Source organism: Myxine glutinosa, chromosome 6, assembly GCF_964187855.1.
Source record: "Myxine glutinosa chromosome 6, kmMyxGlut1.1, whole genome shotgun sequence".
Taxonomy (NCBI): domain Eukaryota; kingdom Metazoa; phylum Chordata; class Myxini; order Myxiniformes; family Myxinidae; genus Myxine; species Myxine glutinosa.
The window spans coordinates 99,308,712-99,327,573 of NC_136266.1; the positions used below are offsets into that span (position 1 = coordinate 99,308,712).

At 42.9% G+C, this 18,862-nt stretch overlaps 1 protein-coding gene across 5 annotated transcripts in view; it reads left to right on the plus strand.

The window, feature by feature from the left end:
* LOC137430037 (ubiquitin-conjugating enzyme E2 L3) overlaps positions 1–18,538 on the plus strand; it is a 114,274-nt gene extending 95,736 nt beyond the window's left edge. For all 5 annotated transcript variants that reach the window (XM_078780234.1, XM_078780235.1, XM_078780232.1 and 2 more), the window contains 2 exons: positions 7,437–7,623; positions 16,878–18,538. In XM_078780234.1, coding sequence (XP_078636360.1) covers positions 7,437–7,623; positions 16,878–17,032 — 342 coding nt within the window. In that variant the 3' untranslated portion in view covers positions 17,033–18,538. The remainder of the gene's footprint in view (positions 1–7,436; positions 7,624–16,877) is intronic.
* Positions 18,539–18,862: the final 324 nt, after the last annotated feature.

An 18,862-nucleotide genomic window follows, 5' to 3' on the forward strand; every position in this document is an offset into this window, starting at 1 on the left:
TAAATGGAAAACATCATGAATGTGAGAAATATCAAATAAGTATTATTGAAGAAATGACAGGGGTAAAGGTAAATTAAATATGCGAATACATTTAAATACGAATAAGTTGGAGGCTCTAAGAAGCAACATCCTTGAGTGGACTGAAAACTTTGATGGTTGTCAAGAAATCAATGGGAAAGTAATTTACGATAATCTCAAAATGATGTGTGGCTCTGGAGGATTTCAGACAAGGTCATTGAGAGGTTTATCATTTAATATTAGCTCAACAAGGATATCTAGAGCCAAATTCTCATATAATATTTGCTAATATTCTTGACTAGCAGAAGTACCCGGCATTGCCGGGCGGGGGAGGGGAGGGGAACGGGGGGGGGGGGGGGGGAGCGAGCCCCTTGGCAAAGCGAGCGATTTTTTTTTTTTCATAGCGTTTCATAGCGTCATAGCGATTTTTTTTTTCATAGCTTTCATAGCGTCATATCGTTCATAGCGTTTCATAGCGTCATAGCGATTTTTTTTTTCATATTGTCATAGAGGTCATAGTTTCATAGCGTCATAGCGATTTTTTTTTTCATAGCGTCATAGCGTTCATAGCGTCATATCGTTCATAGCATCAGAGCGTCATAGCGTTCATAGCATCATCACGTGATCGCTCTGAGCGAATCAGCGCCCACCTGCTCTGATTCCGTTGATTCCGTGCGCTGAAATGCGCTGAGGTAAATATGAATAAAAAATATGGATCGTCAAATATTTTGAGTTCGGCCACGTTCAATGGCCATGTCTATGTCAAATATCAAGCACGGAAGCCTCTCCGTTTCGGAGTCTATCGGTAACATTACACACACACACACGCACACGCACACACACACACACACACACACACAGTGTTTTATATATATAGATGGTGATTCCTGTACTAAAAGGATGGATCTTATCAGAGAGATAAAACACAAAACAACAACAGGCATTTTAAAAGGTCATTTTCCCTGCAAGAGTGGGGGTTAGCCTTGCGGTCCCCATGACAATGTTCTCCATTTTGCCCTATTTTCTGCATCTCCCCTTGTTAACCTCTTGGCCCGCATTTCTTCTTCGACCATCTTTAGCCAAGTCTTTCTCGGTCTTCCCCGTCCTCTACTTCCTTCCACATTCATTTCCATCGCTCTTCTCAACCAGTCACTTTCATCCTTCCTCAACACATGACCAAACCATCTCAAACTGTTTCTCTTCACAGCATCCATCACAGGCTCTATTCCCATCATCTTTCGCAATTCATCATTTGGCTTCCTCTCTCTCAATGATACTCCACACATCCACCGAACCATTCGCATTTCCACCCTTTCCAGCCTTCGTTGCTGCTCTACGTTCATTACCCATGTCTCGCTCCCATAAATCATAACACTTCTTACACATGCAGCATACACCTTTCCGTTCAGCTTCAACGACACTCCCCTCCTCGTCAGCACGCCACTCAGTTCCCGAAACTTCTTCCATGCACATCTCACTCTAGCAACCGTTGCCAAGTCTTGATCCACCTTCTCCATTCAGCATGTCTCCTAGGTAACAAAATGTTTTCACACCTTCCAGCTTCACACCGTCTCCAAGATCCAACTCAACATTTCCTCCATCTGCAGCTCCCTTTGTGCACACCTTACACTTGAATGTAGCTTGCCACACTGGTTAATGACCCTCTCAAACCACGACATTTTTGATGAACCCACTCAGCGCACATTGTACATTGAATTGAGTTCACTCCGACACCCTTCCTGCACATAGCACATGGCCGCTTCCCAGTTCTTTCCACCTCACCACATGCTTTACCACTTGCCATCACCTTTGTTTTTCCGATATTCACCTTCAGACCTTTCGTCTCCATATATTCCTTCCACTTGTTCATCTTCTCCTTCAGTCCATCCATACTTTCTGCAATCAACACCAGATCATCTGCATAAAACAACTCCCACGGTAAACCCTCCTTTACGTTCCGAGCCAGCACCTCCATCACAGCTACAAATAGTAGTGGACTTAGTAGTTGTAGTAGTAGAGAGATAAAACATGATCAGATATTCTTTGGGTCTCTGTACGAGTATAATGAAAAATGGGGAGAGTTGGGTTAAAAGAGGGAGAAAAAGGGTGTAATTTTTCAAGAGAGGGGGTGTGAGTAAATACGTTTCCATAATTTTCCCCATCGACTTCAATGTTAAATTTTATGTGTCCGAGAACCCCCATTGTCCTTCTACTAATAGGTCTATAACTTGAGAATGGCTGGAGTGATCTCATTCAAACTTGGTACAGGTATGTATAATGTTGTAAAGATTAAGTGATTGGATTTTGGGGTCAAAGGTCAAATCTTTAATAGGTCGATAACTTGAGAACGGCTGTTGTGATCTAACTCAAACTTCGTGCAGGTATGTATAATATCGTAAATATTAAGTGATTGGATTTTGGGGTAATAGGTCTATAACTCAAGAATGGCCGAAGTGATCTTATTGAAACTTGGTGCAGGTATGTATAATGATGTAAAGATCAACTGATTAGATTTTGGGTTCAAGAGGTTAAAGGTGAAAATCTGTAATAGGTCTATAACTTAAGAATGGCTAAATGGATCTACCTAAAACTTGGTACAAGAATATATAATGATGTAAACATGAACTGATTAAATTTTGTGGTCAATAGGTCAGAGGTCATGTCAGATAAAAATGTGATACCTTGGGCACAGCTGAATGGATTTAAATCAAACTTGATAAAAGTATTATAATGATGTAATGTGGACGGACGCATATCGGCTGACGTCGTGCCGTTGAAGAGTGCCGTTCCAGTTAGCTCACCTGGAATGAAGTTCAGGGGAGCTTATGCGATGGCGCTTCGTCCGTCCTTCAGTCCGTAAACACTTGAAACTTCTTCTCTGAAACCACTGATGGGATTGCAATCAAATTTGGCACCAATGATATTTGTTGTGTTGTGACTATAGTTTGTTCACAGCATTTTAAAAAATCGTGGTGTAAGGGGGTTTACCAGGGTCAAAGTGGGTCAAGGTTTGACCACCCAAAATAGGAATTTGCTTTTTCCTCTGAAACTACACACTATTTCAATGAAACTTGACCGCAACCTTCATCACCCGTGATATACCAAAGTTTGTTCACGACATTAAAATAATCTGCCCCTTTGGAGGTTTACAGGGGGGTTGCCCCACAAAATAGGTATTTGCTTTCGTCTCAGAAACTACGCACGCAATTTCGATGAAACGTCACCACAACCATAATCACCCATAATGTACCAATGTTTGTTCAAAGCATTAGAAAAATTGGGGTCTTAGGAGGTATATGGGGTTGGGGTGGGGGTGGGGAGGTTGCCCCCCAAAATAGGTATTTTTTTTTCTTTGTTTGTTTAAAGTCTTATGATTACAGTCATGTGAAAAAGGAAGTACACCCCATGTAAAGTTTTGACTTTTTCAACATATTCCAACATACAGCTATTTGATCTTCATTTCAACAATATTGATAGATAAAGGTGATATAATATAACAAATATCATGAAACATTTACATTTTGTAGTCCATTATATAATTTAAATAAACATAAATGCAAATTTAGTATGTGGAAAAAGTAAGTACACCCCTACATTTATCATTACTTCAAATACCTAAAATTAGAATCAGGTGCACCAGCTCAGGTGCAAATGATAAGAACATCGTTAGAGACGATCTTGGAGGAACTTGTCTTATTTAAACCTCAGACATTTAGTTTGGTTTGCTCTTTGTTGTTGAAGTGTGTGGCGTCACCATGCCTCGATCAAAAGAGCTCTCTGATGCATTCAGAAAGAAGGTTATAGATGCCTACGAGTCTGGGAAGGGATTTAAAAAGATCTCCAAACAATTTGAAATCGATCATTCGACTGTCCGGAAGATCATCTACAAGTGGAGAAGATTCCAAACAACTGCCAACTTGTTCAGGCCAGGCTGCCCCAGCAAGTTCAGCCCGAGAGCAGACCGCAAGATGCTGAAAGAAGTCTCTAAGAACCCCAGAATGTCATCACGGGACCTACAGGTAGTTCTTGCCACAGTTGATGTCAAACAAGGTGGAAAAGTTTCTGTCAACCCTCGACTCTGATTCTGCAACTGGACCCGACGGCATCAGCCCACGGGTCCTAAAATCCTGCTCTGCTGCTCTATCTCACCCTCTCTCTGTTCTCTTCACCCTCTCTTTTGCTCAAGGTCAACTGCCATCTGCTTGGAAATCAACCAACATCACCGCTTTGCACAAAAAAGGTGCAAAAACAGATCCTAGCAACTACAGACCAATCAGCCTTCTCCCAATTATCAGCAAAGTCATGGAATCCATCATTGCTTCGGATATGAAATCTTTCCTCTTCTCCAATGGCTTGATCTCTGATCATCAATTTGGTTTCAGACCAGGTCACTCTACTCTGGACATGCTGCTTCTGCTGTCTCAACAATGGATGGAGGTCCTCAATGCCAAACAGGAAATTAGAGCTGTCTCCCTCGACATATCACGTGCCTTCGACACGGTCTGGCACCCCGCTCTGCTCACCAAACTCTCCTCCTTTGGTATCCATGGAAATCTCCACGCATGGCTGGCGGACTTCCTCTCTAGTCGTCGTCAACGTGTGGCCCTGAATGGGTTTCTCTCATCTCCTCTTCCTGTTCAGGCTGGAGTTCCCCAAGGCAGTGTTCTGGGCCCCGTGCTTTTTCTGGTCTTCATCAATGATCTCTCTGACTCTCTCGAAAATCCTCTCTATCTCTTTGCTGATGACTCCACTCTCTTCCGCTCCATTCCTCTTCCCTCAGATCGGCAGTCTGCTGCCTCCTCACTCTCTGAAGACCTGGTCAAAATCACAGACTGGTCAAACAAGTGGAACATGTCTTTCAATCCTGACAAATCTCACACTCTTACTATGTCTCTCCGAAAAGATCGACTAGACAACCCTCCCATCTACTTTCTCAACAATCCTCTCCAAGAAGTTCTGTCGCTCAAGATTTTGGGTTTCACTATCTGCCATGATCTTTCTTGGGAAAACCACATTTCCAAGCTGGCCTCCAAAGCCAGTCGCCGACTGGGCATCCTCCGTCGTGCGAAGTCCTTCCTCGGCACACCTGAGCTCCTCACCACATACAAGGCTTTCATCCGCAGCTCAATGGAATACTGTTCTCCCCTATGGGCCGGTGCTCCTGCCTCACACCTAGCTCGGCTTCACGCTGTTGAAACCAAAGCTTTCAGAATTATTGGAATCTCCCGCGATGAAGCTATCTCTGAGGGCCTTTCACTCACTCACCGCAGGCAGGTAGGTGGTCTTTCTGTCTTCTACCGACTCCTCTCCGGCCTTGCACCCCCAGCTCTCTCTGTGCTCTGTCCCCCAAATATTCCTACAGGTCGCACAAGATCTGCCAGCAACCCTCTGATGGTTAAACTGCCGAAATCTCGGCTCTCTGCTCACCTTCACTCTTTCATTCCTCTTTTCTCCCGCCTCTGGAACAAACTCCCTCACTCCCTTCAATCCCACTCCTCCCTCCAGGTCTTTAAAACAGCTGTTCACCACCATCTCTTATCTTCCCCCATCCAAAACCTTGATCTTTTCTACCCCCGCTAATTCACCCCAGATCCACCTTGTTTGAAATTCCAACTTCTTTCCTGGAAGTCCTGGCAGTGTCCATATGTTTTATACCTCTCCCACCGCCCCCTTCCCATGCCCCCCCCCCAAAGCCCTCGCCCTCTCTCAGATCTCTCGATGTCTCCATGTCTCTCGGTCCCTGCTCTCAAATGTTGTGTTTGTGTCCTTCCCCCTCTCTCCCCATCTTTTCTACCTCTCCCGATGTTATATGTTTTATGTGTCGGTTTGTCTTTCTGTGTGATTAATGTTCGCTCTTTCACGAGCCTCGATCTTGTATACAAAAAAAAAAAAAAAAAAAAAAGTGTACGAGTCTACCATTAGAAAGAGGCTGCACAAATTTGATCTACATGGGACGTGTGCCAGGAGGAAACCTTTGCTGTCCAGAAAGAACATCAGGGCAAGACTAAAGTTTGCCAATGAACACCTAGGCAAAGACCAACACTCCTGGAACAATGTGCTCTGGACAGATGAGTCAAAGGTAGAGCTATTTGGCCACAGTACCAGAAGACATGTTTTGGCGAAAACCAAAGACAGCATTTGACCACAAGAACCTGATACCAACTGTAAAGCATGGTGGTGGAAATATTATGGTTTGGGGCAGCTATGCTGCATCAAGGCCTGGGCAGCTCTCCATCATAGAATCCACTATGAATTCTTCATTGTACCAGAGGGTGCTTGAGGATAATGTGAGGCCATCTGTCGGAAAGTTGAAGCTCAACCGAAGGTGGACCTTGCAACATGACAATGACCCTAAACATACCAGTAAATCCACCAAGGAATGGCTGAAAGAAAGAAATGGAGGGTTCTGGAATGGCCAAGTCAAAGCCCGGATCTAAATCTCATCGAAATGTTGTGGGGGGATTTGAAACGAGCTGTGCATGCAAGAAACCACACAAACATCGCACAGCTGAAAGAAATCTGCATGGAGGAGTGGGCAAAAATTTCTCCCGGTCGATGTCAGAGACTGGTAGACAGTTATAAGAAACGCCTACTTGAGGTTGTTTCTGCCAAAGGGGGCAATACCACCTATTAGAGCCAAGGGTGTACTTACTTTTTCCACATGCGAAATTTGCATTTATGTTTATTTAAATTATACAATGGACTACAAAATGTAAATGTTTCATGATATTTGTTATATTATATCACCTTTATCTATCAATATTGTTGAAATGAAGATCAAATAGCTGTATGTTGAAATATGTTGAAAAAGTCAAAACTTTACATGGGGTGCACTTACTTTTTCACGTGACTGTATGTTAGTATGATTCTATATGCTGGCCTGTCTTCAAGCAACCATTGAAATGGGTTGAACATACCCTTAGTTCGTGCAGTATACTGTTTATTCTACCAGGTGAGCGCCAGGGGTATTGCCCCTATGTTTTTTTTTTTGTTATATTATTACGGTTCTCCTGTTTTCCATTTTTTGGGGTGTCGCCACTGGATAACTCAGAGGACTGCATGTCTACTCGACCCCGGATGCCGTTTGCAACTATGAACTCTGGCTGGAGCTTCCTGCCCAAAGTCAGTTTACCATACCGGTAAAATAAGCGAGGAAAGTGGAGATCATCTCGGCGGTTACGTGGCAGAGCCTTGCCAGTCGTCTGAGCCAAACCAACCTCATGTAATCGTGCCTAAGATTAAACTTTGATAACAAATCTGAGCTGGCCACGCACCTCATCAGTCTTATGTCACCATCAATCATCAGCAGTTTTATGTCAGCTCTGTGCTGAACCTTCTGTGGCACCTACGTCCTTCCTGCTGGAGCTCCAAATCCAGACTGATTGTTCAATCTCGTTCTCATGTTTGTTGTGTTTCAGGATGCTCCTCCTTACGATAGAGGCGCTTTCAAGGTCGAGATGAACTTCCCCGCTGAATACCCTTTTAAACCACCAAAGATAACATTCAAGACTAAAATGTACCACCCTAATGTTGACGAAAAGGGCCAAGTTTGCCTCCCAATAATCAGTGCCGAGAATTGGAAACCCACCACCAGGGCAGAACATGGTAAGAACACCTCTTTCTCCACACTATGAACCTGCACTTTTGAAACTTGAACTTGCCAAAATTATTGGCATTTTTCTGGTACTTTTCTAGCTGACTACACCTGTACCTTTAGCATCAGATGTTATAATGCTCACTTGAAAATGTTTTTTTTAAATATGTGGAGTTTTGGGCACTGATTAAGAACATTGCAATCGCATGCACATAAAGATAAATGTAAAATTGGAGGAATTTTTTTTTATCCGAGTGAACCTTGGACAGTATGTCTAATTTTTGGAACTGGACGATCATTCTATGTGCATAATAATGTTCCCAAGATGCAATATTGTTACGTTTGTGGAGGTAGGTGATGAGTGATGACATACCCTAGTACAGATAGGATTGTGTAGTATTAGCATGGACCGCATGCGAGTGCGAAGCCCATCTCGATGTACATAAGTGAGCTTGAGAGTGTTTTTCAAAAAAAAAATCGCTTAGGAGGGTTTATGTGTCACCGCACAGAGGGTGGTTTTGTGTAAGTTAAATAGGGTTTAAGGATAATTCCCAGTATGTAATTGCCTCCTGAGATTTTTCTCCTATGTTTTTTTACATTCACTCGGCCAGCCATGCAGTCGGCTCCATTAACCACAACAACCGACATAGTGCCGAACATTCCCAATCGGAACATTAACCCCACCCCACCAACCGACTACGGAACGAGGCCACACCCCCAAATGGGGACAAGGGTCGTGGAAACTATCGCTTAAGACTATCGTGGCCGGCAGACCACGCCCTAAGCTTGATCATTCGTCCAGCCGACCATGGAGGGATGGGTGTAACGTGTCGATTGGTTGGGGTGACGTCGGTGTGACGTCAGAGCGAGAAGGTTTTTGTTTTGGGTGGCTCGACCAGAGCTTTTGAAGAGAGCTTTCGGAGCTCGTGTGACCTTTTGCAAAGTCTGAGGGGGAGGTGTCGTTGGCTGTGGTGCTTGTCGGAGTAGTTGGAAACCGCGTCGCGCTTGGCGGCAGGAACAAAGAAGGCCGTTTGACTGCTTGCCCACGCCTGGGCATTTTCAACGCGGGGTTTTGGCGCCATTGGCGGGGCGCTTCCCGCGCGAATGGCGTTGGGCCATCTCGTACTGCAGATGTCTTTCAACGACCTCAGGGAGCAAGCTGAGTGTCGGCCGATAATAAAAAAAGACCATTGTTTTATTTTCATTATCTTTCCCCCAGTGTGTTTTTGTGTCTGTGTGGACGGTCCCTCACAGTAGGATTTATAGTTTTACCTCACCTTTCATTTTTACCTCATTGATTTACTTCGTTAAATTTATTATAATTGCATGTCATTTGTCTTGTCTTGTTTGCATGGGGTTGGGTTTCGGATTAAACCCCGTGTGGTTCCGTCTGAGGCAAGCACCCAGGTTTTCTTAGCCCGCGCACTACGGATTGACCGCCAATTTTTGGCTTGACCGCCTCAGAGTTTAAGCAAACTGTTCGGCTATCTGCCGCCCATGATCTTAATCACCGGCGGCACGACAATATGCTTCCTCTGTTTCAACGATTTGACCACATTTCTGCTCTATGGCAAATGCCTTTTTAAGTGGTTGAAGCCATTTCAATATTTGGCTATGTCCTTTCTTCCATTCACCCATAAAAATGAAGAAGAAGAACCTCTAACCCACCGTGTTTAATTCTAAAGGGTTCTAAAGTGTAATTCCAGAGGGTAATTTTAATGGTTTCTCTAAAGGCTTTTGTTCATTTCTTGGCTTTGCCCATTTCATATTAAAAATGCCAAACTGAATAGGACACCGGTGCAATTTTTTTTTTCAACAACTTGTGACATAACCTATGTTTATATTTTAATGGAGTTTCCTTTTTTTCTTTTTTTTTCACTGTTGAACCATGGTGAATTTTTGGTTGAGGCACCACCAACTCGTATCACTGTTCAATATCCTGGTGTTAAGTATCCTCCCAAGGGGAGGGGAGACATGATGTTGTGGCATTATGCAGATGGAGAAACCCAACATTATTCAGACTTGATGCTGTTTGGTATCACCATCTGCATATTCCAGTCACATGATGCGTCTTCCCTTTTGGGAGGATGCTGTAACGTTTGTGGGGGTAGTTGATGAAATACCATAATGGAGATAGAACTGTGTAGGGTTAGCATGGACTGTGTGCAAGTAGGAAGCCAATTTCGATGTATTCAAGTAGTAAAACTGTGAGCTTAAGGTTGTCTGTGTCTTCACATGTGGGGTGGAGCTTGTGTTATCTAGATAGGGGTTAAGATTAATTTCCCCAGTGTGTGATTGCCCCCTGTGACTTTTCCTACGTTATTACCACTACCAGGCCGGCCATAGGAAAACCCTCCGTTACAACAACCGTTCCCTTACAAGACAAGGAAGAGCTGCCCGGACTAAGCCCCACCACCAAAGGGCCTAATAGGCGAAAGCCCCGCCCACGAGAGGCAGAGAAATGAGGGGGCATTCAAGAAAGGCCGCGACGTCATGCCCCTGAAGGACGTGTTTGGACGAAGAACGTGGGCGGGGCAAACTGGGAGGGAAACGGCCTGATTGGCTGACCTGAAGAAAGTAGAAGAGGTCTTCGTCTGGCTTGGGTCGAACAATAAATCTGGCCATTGTGTGCTTCTTTGGGTTTTTGTGCGAGCCTTTTGAGAGCAAGGAGCTCTTGGCTGCGTTGGTGGCTGTGGAAGGAGGGTTTTGGACTGCAGGGCTCTTGGGAGCTGAAGGCCGCACTGTTGCTCATTGTGACAGAGGTGGAGAAGCGAGGGGAATTTCCACAACTCTCCTCACGTTTGTGGGCCGTCGAGCACGGAGCCACCACCATCTTGTGCCGGGTTCCTGCCGGAGGGACATCGAGCTTTGAGCCTCGCCCCCAGCTACACACCTCACAGAGGAACTCGTGGGGCCGGAGCTAAGTGCGAGCACAATAAAAAAAACATTTATTTTATTCTTTAATTATATATTTTCCCCTGTCGTGTCGTTGTGAGTCTGCTTGTGGAGGTACCTCGGTTAGAATTATAGTTTCACCTCAACATTTATTTCACCCTGCATTTATGTATAATAAACCCATTTTTGGTTGCATTTCTGTATCGTGTCGTTTCATTGTTTGTGGGGTTCGGATTAACCTTGTGTGCTGCTCGTTCAGGTAAGGACCTCGTTACCTTTGGTCCTGCGCACGCCATAATAGGAACCGCCAATAATTCTGCTTGTACGCCTCGGGAGTAACAACGTTTCGGTCATCCGTCATCCTGGGATGTTGACTCAGGGGCTGACAGGACAATATTTAACATCAGACAGATGATGCCTGCATACCCTCAGATTTAGAAAGAGAAGTCCATTGAGGAAGAGCCAATTAACAAAGTCCATTGACATGGCACATAATTATAATTTTATTAAATCAAGTGGGAGACCACTTAACTGAAGCATGACCATGAATTAACATGCCACAACAGATATCGCATGGATCATGGCACATGGCACATTTTAGGCACATGCGCCACACACAAGACCAGGATTTGCACAGGACCTGAAATTCCTTGAATGTCATGGAATTTTTTTTACCTCAAATTCAAAGCCTTGCAAGCATGGATATTTGCCTTTTTTTTTTTTAATAACTTTGAAAAGGCATGGAAAATGTAAAGGGGGAAATAGTTGTGTTTTTCATGGTTTAAATTCTGGAGGCAATGATTTTGCACGATTGTGAAAACCAGACAATTCATAACCTGAAACGAAACACTGATTCTGACACTGGACTAATAGTGAAGTACACTGCCCAGCGGTGCTGCTAAGAAAGAGGGATGGAGACACTCAGCTGGTTGTGAGGCATGTTGAGCCCGCTTCCTTTGAATTATCTGGGGAGGAAGCTCGGGGAGAACACAAAATCAGTTTTATTTTGTGAAACGGAATTTAAAAAATTTGAAAACGGAGATTGACTCGATCAAAATGAAAAATCATGAACTCTAAAATTCATGATTGCCTCCGTTCTTGAACAAAGAATTTATAGTTGCTCAAATGTACTACACTGACATGTTCCTGTAGTACAAGAAAAATTTCAACTTTTATATTCACTTTCTCTTGGAGAATAAACGTGAATTATAGGAGAATGATATAGATTTTCCTTCAATAGTTTTGTCCCCTGGTGTTACTGTTGTATAATCTCTGGTGGAGAATCGATGAAAGGTTGGTTGTACTGTCTGGACAATTGACCAATGCATGCACATGATGGGGGTTAGGGTGCATCAAACGCCCTTAGGTTCTTGGATTTTAATGTCTATTCTCTCAAATGTTACACTTGTTGGTAGAAGTATGTATGCAAAAAATTAATGAAATCAGAGGTGGTCCTGGGTGGCCACCGGCCACTTTTATATATTTAGGGCCATTTTCGGGGCCGCACTATGTAAAAATGTTTGATTTTGTTATTTTACACCCAAACCTAGTCATGTTTGGTATCAAATTGAAGGTCTTGATGAGAGGAATACAAATATAACAATTTTATGCAAAAAACGATGGTTTGATAATTAGTTTGTATTTTTACATGAATGAAATCGGAGGTCTAATCGTGGGTCCCATACTAGTAGTCTAATAATATCCTTTATTTTCTTTCAGATGGCAGATAAGAAGACCAGATTAGCAAGTGCCATTTTTGGTCTTGGCAATGCTTTTACAGAAGCAGATGGTACATTGACAGGAGTCCGCCTCCCAACTTGCCGGCAGGTTCTTCGATGCGTGATGTGGTACATCCAGAAAGAAATATGTGAAGGCAAACAAACTCAGCCACTGAAATGGAAATCTGCCAGCATCGTCCTTATCCAGCTGAAAAAATTCTACACTAAAGCAAATATTCCTATGCTTTCAGACCATCAATGCTGCAAACTAATACTTGACCTTCTTAATGACAATAACAAATTGCGTCAAATACCTGTTTCTCGCCGAGAATCTCCAAGCACTTTGGCTAAGTTGCAAACCATGAATGAACGTCTTGATAAGACCTTTGGTGTATGGACAAAAGATGCAATGACAAACATTAAGAATGAGGAAGATAGAGTATTTTTAGAGTCAATGAAATCTGACAGAGTAGCCTCATTTGGTGGTGTTGACAAGAAGAAAGTTGATAAAGATCATAGAAAAGAAAAACGCCTCTTAGCGGAAGCTTCAAGATGAGAACGTCATGAATCATCCAGTGTACAAGAGATGACAATTAGTTCTGTATGCTCTGATGATAGTGACTCTGCAGATAGCTTGGAAGAAACTGAAGAAGAGGCGATTCCAGAGTTTCAAAGGAAGCGTAGTCACCACAGATCAACATATGCAGGTACATCTGCCTTTATTCCTCATGATATTCTGAAAAGACATTCAGTTGTGTCTGTTGCTACTCGACTAAACATAACTCCTGTTCAACAGGTTGCGCTCACCAAAGCTGTAATTCAAGAGGCAGGAGGTGATCCACGTCGTGTGGCCAAGTCGTACTCAACTGCTGATAAGGCTCGACGATCAATAACAAGTGCTATCGCCAAAGATATTCAAGAAAATTGGATCGCCCCAACAGCTGCAACACTTCACTGGGATGGCAAGCAGATACCAACGCTCACAAACAAGAATGTCAAGGAAGAAAGATTGCCAGTGTTGGTTGGGAATGCCACTGATGTAAAGCTACTGGGGGTGGCTAGATATCCTCCTGGAAGTGATAGGTCATCAGGTGACATCATTGCCGAGCACACTTACACGTATCTACATTCATGGAAGTGCAAACAATCAGTTGTCAACTTATGTTTTGACACAACAGCATCAAACACTGGACACGTTACAGCTGCCTGTGTTACCATTCAATCAAAACTGGACCGTGCTCTTCTGTGGTGTGCATGTCGCCATCATGTTGGAGAGGTAATCCTGGATCATGTGTTTGACGTTCTCAAAATTGAGGCATCAAAGTCTCCAGAAGTATCTTTGTTCCAAAAATTCCAGAAGAATTGGGAACGCATATCGCATGCAAAGAATGAAAGTTTAACCAAAATTGACATTTCCATGTACAATGACTATGCACAACAGCTGCTTTTATCCTGCAAAAACAAGGTTTTAAGCACAATCCGCACAAGCGCTTCATACTGCAGGGAAGACTACAAGGAAATGGCACAACTCTGCCAGGTAGTCCTCGATGATGATGTCACAAAACAAGGAACACTCCACAGACCAGGGGCCATGCATAAAGCAAGGTGGATGTCAAAGATTCTTTATTCCATCAAAATATGCCTACTTGAAGAGCAAATTTCTCTACTACCTCGAGGAACTGTAACAACACAACATCAACAGAAAAAACTGAAGGAGTTTGTTGTTTTTGTTGTTTATATTTATTGTGATTGGTGGCTCATATGTCAGTCTGCTTCAAATGCCCCATGGTTTGATTTGTGCTTTTACAAGACTCTGCTCAACTATAAAGCTGTCAACTCAACCATTTCAGTCAGCGCTGTGAAAGCCTTTGATAGACATTTGTGGTATTTAACCCCAGAACTGGTTGTTTTGGCACTGTTCAGCAATGCAATTCCTCAAAAGGATCGTCGTGCCCTTGCAGATGTGTGCAAGGCCGTACAACCAGATGAAATGCCAAGCACTCCAAAACACCGCTACGGTTCTGGATATGGCAAACCGTCATTTCCAAAAATTACAGAAGCGACAACCCTGGCTGATCTTGTGAACGAGGACTCGTGGTTTACAGTAAACCTTCTTCACCTAGATATGACCTTCCTAACAGAGGATGTTGACACTTGGCAGAACAATGAGCACTTCAAGGCAGCCAAGTCCATTGTGGATGGGCTTAATGTTGTGAATGACCCTGCGGAGAGAGCAGTAAAGCTCGCAACTGATTTTGTCTCAACTGCAAGAAGAGAAGACCACTTCCAAAATCTTCTTCAAGTGGTTGAATGTGACCGCAAAGCGAGGCCAAATTTGCGGAAACGAGCAAAGTTGGAGTAGTGACATTGGCGTTGTGCTTAATACATTTTCAAACTTTTAATCAATGAAAGTACAATACTACAACACTGTACTACAACTTTGTAATATGAAGAACGATTTTGGTTAATTTTACATTGACATGTAAGGTTGTTTTAACTGTTTGATATTAGGCATTTAGTAAAAGTAGGACTTTACTTTTGTATATAGGTATAATGGTTAATTTTACATTATCTTGTAGTTAATTTTACATTATCTTGTAAAGTAGTTTAGCTGTGGCCCTAAATGGCCCTAAATATATAAAAGTGGCCGGTGGCCACCCAGGACCACCTCTGATTTCATCTATTTTTTGCAGACATACTTCTACCAACAAGTGTAACATTTGAGGGAATAGACATTAAAATACAACAACTTTTTGAAAATCATGGGGCGTTTGATGCACCCTAATGGGGGTGCAGCCATTGGATATCAAATGTTCTCGGTGATACGTATGCAAAAATAGTTTGCCTGGCAGTCTTTAGATCAGGATACCCAAAGCTATTTTCTTTACAATGGATAAATCAAGTTTCCATGATTATTGGTTGCATAGAGGTGTTTACAAACAGGTTGGCTGCCAATAATAAAGATGCTCACTGAGCACACTGTCGATTGTGCGAACGTGGGTGTGACATTGGAAATATGGGTGTAGCGGCTTTAAAGGGCCACATGGCTGGAAGAACAAAACATGTGGATAACTTGCGGATTTGTAAACAGCTGATGTATAATTTAAATGTTTGGAATGTTTATTGCCTTTTTTATGCTGAAGGCTCGAGTTTTCAGTCCATCCGTCAGTGATCCATTTTAGTTACTGTGGTAACTTTTATTTTATTTTGATTTTTTTTTTGATAACTTGGGATTTTTTTTTTTTATATCAAAATTGGTACAAATGTGTATTATGATGCAAAGATGAACAGATTCAATTTTCGGTTCAAATGGTGTAAGGTCATGTGACCTTCAGCTGAAAGTAGCAGATTTTGGTTACCGTGCTAACTCGTGAACCACTAAAAATCGATTTTAACCAAATCTGGTCCAGGTATGTATTATGATGCAAAATAAACTCATAATATTTTGGGGTCAAAGGATGACATTTGGCTGAAAGTAGCAGATTTCTGTAACTGCAATAACTTATGTATCACTCAAGAAATTACAACCATACATGACACACTTATGGACTGCAATACAAAGATGAACCAACTAATTAAATTTATATTGAAAAGGTCAAAGGTCATGTGCCCTTTGAATATCATTTTGCAGCCCATAACGAGTTAGAAGCATATGATGTGGTCTCTCGTCGATTTGTCTGTTCGTTCTCTCTCTCATCTCTATCTTCATGTGACCTTTAATTGGGATAAAACGTGACAGCGGTTTGACATCCAACATGGGCGGCAGCATATCCATTGACACGTTCACGGCAAATTCTACTTTTAATATCATAACGAAACACAATTTGCGACGCTTTATGCTGATGATGGCCATCCAGCCAGAAACCCTTGTTCAGGAATGAGGCTCCCCCTGCGGAAGCTGGCTCATGAAATGGAGAACATATTGTTCCAATATAATGCTGAAGACCTATCACAATAGGGGCCTTTGTTGAGATTTGGGGATCTATTTTTTTTTCAACTGTGATGACACATCTTGCATTCCCACACAAAAATAATGAATGGCATCAAGGGATTGGCATGAATAACGGAGGATTTAGAAACGGAACCTTGGATCCTGAACATGTCTTTATCTTAGATATGTGTATGAGGGTCAGTGCCACCCCATGCTAAAATGCCTGCAGAAAAGGCCAATCTACAAGACAACATACACCAATTTGATCTATCGGGTCTCTAAAAATGTTTTTTAAAGGTTGTTTTTGGCAAGGGGTGGTGCACACCCCAGTCTACCTTATTAAACGTGTGTTTAGGGATTCATCTATGTCGGGATAAGCTAATAATAATTGTTCATACCAAGGCCAGAGTCTTTTCTCAGTATCATGACTGTCGGCATCGGTGTTTAGTTTTATTATAAATTTGTCCATTTCCGTTAAATATTCTAGGTTGTCATAACTTTTGTGAAGGTGATCATTCATTGTTGCATCTTTCCTCTATCCACACCTTTCTCTACCTTAACATCCCCTGCCCTACTTGTATATTTATATCTTCATTTACCCCTTCTCAGTTGCACCCCACCCCCATTCCTTCACTCTCCCCCTTCCCCCTTACCATCCGATTTTACTTGATGCTGTTCCAGTGAAGTAATTTTCTCCAATGTTCTATCTCTGATGCTTTAGTGATCCAAGCTCTCATTGCGCTGGTGAATGACCCTGAACCGGAGCACCCCCTACGTTCTGACCTCGCCGATGAGTATTCCAACGATCACAGGAAGTTCATGAAAAATGCAGAAGAATTCACGAGGAAATACGGAGAACAACGGCCCACTGACTGATGGCCATTTTATTCACGGCCATCTTCACTCTCACACCTTTTCCCACGCCCTGCCGGAGTCCACGTGGTCTGATGCACACTTGCACTCCACCTCCCCTCACCCAGCCTCCACTTTCACCTTCCCCTCTCTTCCTGCTTTCCCCAATGTGCTTCCTTTCGTTCTTCATGATGGTGGATAGTTAACAGGTCTGCTTTGCTGTGGATATTTGCTATCTAGCTGTATACACGTGCCCACATTTTGCCACTTTTTGCTGATAATGAGTATATATATATATATATATATATATATATTCGTCACCAGCCGTGCTCCTGTCGGATGGTGCTGTCCTGCACCCTCTCCCACCTCCTGCCCCCCCCCCCCCTTATATGTTTTTGTAATTATGTGAACTATTTAATATGGAACCATCACAAGAAACTATTTTATAAAGGGTAGAGGGGGAGGTGGCAGGGAATGGACGTTTGTTTGTTTGTTTGTTTATCAATTCTTCGGTACCGAGTTTATTGTTGGCTTTCCCCAGCTTTTTCACTCGTGCAATGAGGGATTGATCTTTGTCTCCTGCGAACAATCTGTTTATTACACTATTTGCATTGTATGCGAGTTGTCTTTTTTTTTCTCTTTTTTTTTTTGCCATCTCAAGGCAGGCCTGGGATAAAGTAATTCTTCTGTTTGCTCACCCACTCTCCCCCCCCACCCCCCACCCCCCTCTCACAGGGCACCTCCAATTGCACCCCACTTGTTTGAAACCTTCTTAAATCTTCCAGATGAGATCACTGCGGTAAAGGCTCCTTTCCCTGTAAGATGTTTAGAATTTTATCATCCGCACTGCCTTTGAGTTGTAATACATACCACGTATGCGCCCAGATTCCTTTCACCGCACCTCTCGTACCTGTGTGTTGATTAGCTGCGATGAGTCGGTGTGCAAAGGCCATCTTTCGCAAGCACACGTTTCCCTTCTGTTGTTCCATTGTCCAAGAAAGGCAAACATGTTAAATACCAGTTATTCCTCCATTTTTTATTTTTCGATTGGAGGCCATTTTATTGTACCGACTGTTGCTATCATGATTACAGTCTAAATGAGCGCGTGGGGGAGGAGGGGGGGGGGGGCAATATTTATCTTTCCTCCTTCTCCTTCACCTCCTTTCCTCCTCTTTCTTCCCTCTTCCTCTTTCTCCCTCTTCCTCTTTCTTCCCTCTTCCTCTTTCTCCCCCTCAGAACTGCAGTAAAGTGGGGGTTCTTGGGCATAATTTTTGCATTGAAAGTGTGCAGTTTTGTACCTCCTTCTTGAAGCGTGTTCTCATATAATCGGGCGATCGATGAAACGTCTTCATCCTTGCAAGAACCATCTTGAGCAGAATCTGTGGACTCCGGCTAGTGAGATTGTCCTGTTGTAACACATGAAGAGGTTGGCAGGAGGGAAGTCTGTCGATCGTGAAGTGTTCTGTTCGCCTGACCGAGCTTTTGCTTCTATTCACATGCTGTTGGTAATAAACCCTACAGAAAAAACTGCTTCTGCTTTGTTTCGGTTCCATTTTTATGAATTGCTTTCTCAAAGCCAAAGTCTCACAATCCCTTTGATTTGGAACGAGGTGGAATGTGCCAGCCTTCCAAGTTGGCCAAGTCTCGGTTTGCTTCCTCGAGATAGGAGTCAGAATGCAAACTTACCGGCACATGGGTCTCCTTTATTTATTTAATTTTTCTTGTCTGCTTCTTCTAATATAACATTTATCTCGTACGTAGGTTGAATTCTAAATTATTTCCTCAGATGTGAGGTAATAGGGTTTGGTTACCTGCTTCCTGTTATTCCATGGGATCCATGAAATGAATGATATT